A 2,894-nucleotide genomic window follows, 5' to 3' on the forward strand; every position below is an offset into this window, starting at 1 on the left:
ACCCATGGACAGGGCAGAGTGAGTTTTGTTCAAGCCGGGGGGTACCCCCAGCCCATTATTTCATTTATTCCCCCCCAACTCCGCTGCATTTATTTGTGAGGGTTTTTTCCCTCCTGCATAAGAACAAAAGCCTCGGGGTACATCTACTCCATCCATGCCCGGGGGCTGAGCACTACGGGGTAAAGCAAAGCTGGAGGCGGGGGTGAAAGCAGGCCCCCCCCACCTGTAGGATGACCCTTTCCCGAAATATAAGTGTCCTACCTCTTGCAAACAGCTTAATGCCACCGTCGGTGACAACCCAGCGCTGCCGCTCCGTTATCACGGAGGATGCGCGGTCCCCCCCGACGCAAGTGGGCGCGGGGAGGATGAACCTCCCTCTGCCCCTACCCAGCTCCTCCAAGCCCCCCACGAACCAGGCCAGCCTCATCGACTATGTTTTCTCTTTATTGTTCGATATATGTACCACATTATATGTTAAAGATAGATTTTTTTTTTTTCTGATATACATTTTTCATCTTATTTACCACAATGACACCACACGTACATTGGAAACAGCTCCACGGATCTGGTAGATTGCACAGAATGAATTGTGTCGTAGTTTTCTTCCTGTATCCTGAACGACGTCAAATCCAACAATTTTTTTTTTTTTTTTTAACTTTTCATAATTTAGAAATAACGATTGTTAAAACGAAAACAAAACAAAAGTCACCGAGAAGTGGACTCCACGTCTGCTATTTCAACCAGAGGCAAAATATTGTAATCGATGGGAAGCGCCGTTCCTCAGTGTGAATTCGGATGGAAGAATTAAGCAGTCCTGACATCTACGTGACTACGGTGTAAACATTGCAGGTAACTGGCATCGCTGGTCATCAGCCGCTGCTTGGACTTGTTGGGCTGGTCGTACAATCTAGGTCTCATCTACATCCATCTCACACAGTGTAAAACGAAGGCCCCTGCTCCCAGCACCCACGGCTGGTTTGCTTCTGTCTGTGAGCGCAGTAACCCAATCCCATCGGATTGGCACCTGTGTTTCAGCTCCTGAAATACTGAATTGCATATCTGTAAGGAGTATTGAAAACTGCGACTGTTTCCCAACAGGTCGTTCGTGGGGGGCCAAGCTTCAGGCAATGAGTGAGGAGATAGGGGTGGGGCACTGGATAATTTCCTTCAAAAAATTCTAAATAACAAAAAAATATATTTAACTCTTAGCTTATTTAAAAAGACGGCAGGGCGAACACTTTCATTTCTTCTTATTTCCTTTAATTTGCAGATTCTATGACATAGAATTTGTTGGATGCACGTAACGAAAATAATGACTCTTTCCATTAAAGGGATGCAGAATTATTTGGCTATGCGGATGTTCGATACGATTCTCTTGCTGCAACCGACTCTGGCCCCTCCTTAGTCTTCAGCGTTGGTTCTGAAGGCCTCTATGAGGCCTTCTAAAGAGTGGATGAACCCAGAGACGCTGCAGATACCACCTATAACGAAAATGGCGACATCAAAGAAGACATGGTGCCACAAGAGCTTCCTCCACAAGAGTTTGAGGTGGAAAAGACTGGGGAGCAGGAAACAGAGCCCTGCGCCTGTGAGGCTCCCAGTAAGACCCATCAAGAGGGCAAAATGCGGGACATAGATAGCCATGAGCAGGGTGAAAACTACCAGGGCACATCTAAGGGTGAGTCCCCAGGATTTGAGCCGCCCATCACCCCCATAGCAGTTGGGGAAGAATGCCCTGTTTCCATCTTGGAAAAGGGACCGCTCCAGGACTTCCACAGCCGCAAAGAATGGCAAGGGGTACGAGAGCAAGGCTTTGGCCACCAAGAAAATGTTGACTACTGCCCTAATGGTGGATGGCAAGTTGTCTGTAATGACTTCCTTGGTCTCATCAGCCCAGGTCAGATAGGCGACCAAAGCAAAGAGTCCCTTAAGGATGCAAGCTGCTATGTGAGTCCAGTTCATCATGCAATGAAACTCCTTGGGGTTCTGCATGTTCCCCTCCAAGGAAGGCAGAAAGATCTGAGAGGTGTAGCTGAAGACAATGATGCCAATGGAGATGGGAAACTTCTTCACATCAATGTAAAACTTGACTTTGTCCCAGGCCCAGTCACGTGCCCTGGAGAGGCAGTAGGCAATCACCAAGATGTTGATCACAAAGTGGGCTAATGTGCAGAGCAAGCTGAACTTGGAGACTGCCTTGAGGTTCTTCAAGAACGCGCAAGGCAGGAGCACTGCCGTGGCAATGATGGACCACGACTTCTGGGAGACAGGCAGGTTGGGGAAGCTGTTGTACATCAGGTTCCCACTGACCACCACATAGAGGATGCAGGTCATGACCAGTTCAATGATCTGAGCCACGTTCACAATTCTGCCTCCGAGGGTGGGGAAGCGGGGCGCACAGCATGCGTTCGCTATGTCCACGTAGGAGTCTCTCACCCTGACTATCTCCCCATCCTCATTCTCTTCATAAAGACAGGCAATAAGGATTTTCCCAGTATAGCAGCAAACCACTGCAGCGAAAATTATTAAAAAGAGTCCTAGGTATCCGCCATGAAGGATGGCATAGGGCAGGCCCAGAACAAACATCCCCTAGAAAGAGACAAAATGGAAACCGTGTTGCTCGTCTCACGGAGGCGACAAGGCAGGGGCCCGTACCCGGGAACACGCAGTCGCACAGTCGCAGTCACATGCACGCTCGCTGTCTCGCTTGCACACCATCACACCCACACAGTCACGCCACGCAATCACGGCCACACACGATTACACACACCCCCTTTCTCTCTGACGTACCACCCCCCACAATCACACCCGTGCAATCACACCCGCACTCTCACGCACACCCGCATAATCTCACCCTGGAGCACCCAGAACAAGCAAGCACAGTTTTGGTGCCC

At 49.5% G+C, this 2,894-nt stretch overlaps 1 protein-coding gene across 1 annotated transcript; it reads right to left on the reverse strand.

Moving 5' to 3' along the window:
- Positions 1-423: 423 nt before the first annotated feature.
- On the reverse strand, positions 424-2,588 carry SLC32A1 (solute carrier family 32 (GABA vesicular transporter), member 1). The gene has a single exon (XM_009580457.1). It carries the CDS (start codon positions 2,584-2,586, stop codon positions 1,402-1,404), a length of 1,185 nt encoding a protein of 394 aa, XP_009578752.1. The 5' UTR covers positions 2,587-2,588; the 3' UTR covers positions 424-1,401.
- Positions 2,589-2,894: the final 306 nt, after the last annotated feature.

Source organism: Fulmarus glacialis, unplaced genomic scaffold (assembly GCF_000690835.1).
Source record: "Fulmarus glacialis isolate BGI_N327 unplaced genomic scaffold, ASM69083v1 Scaffold48426, whole genome shotgun sequence".
In the NCBI taxonomy this organism is placed as follows: domain Eukaryota; kingdom Metazoa; phylum Chordata; class Aves; order Procellariiformes; family Procellariidae; genus Fulmarus; species Fulmarus glacialis.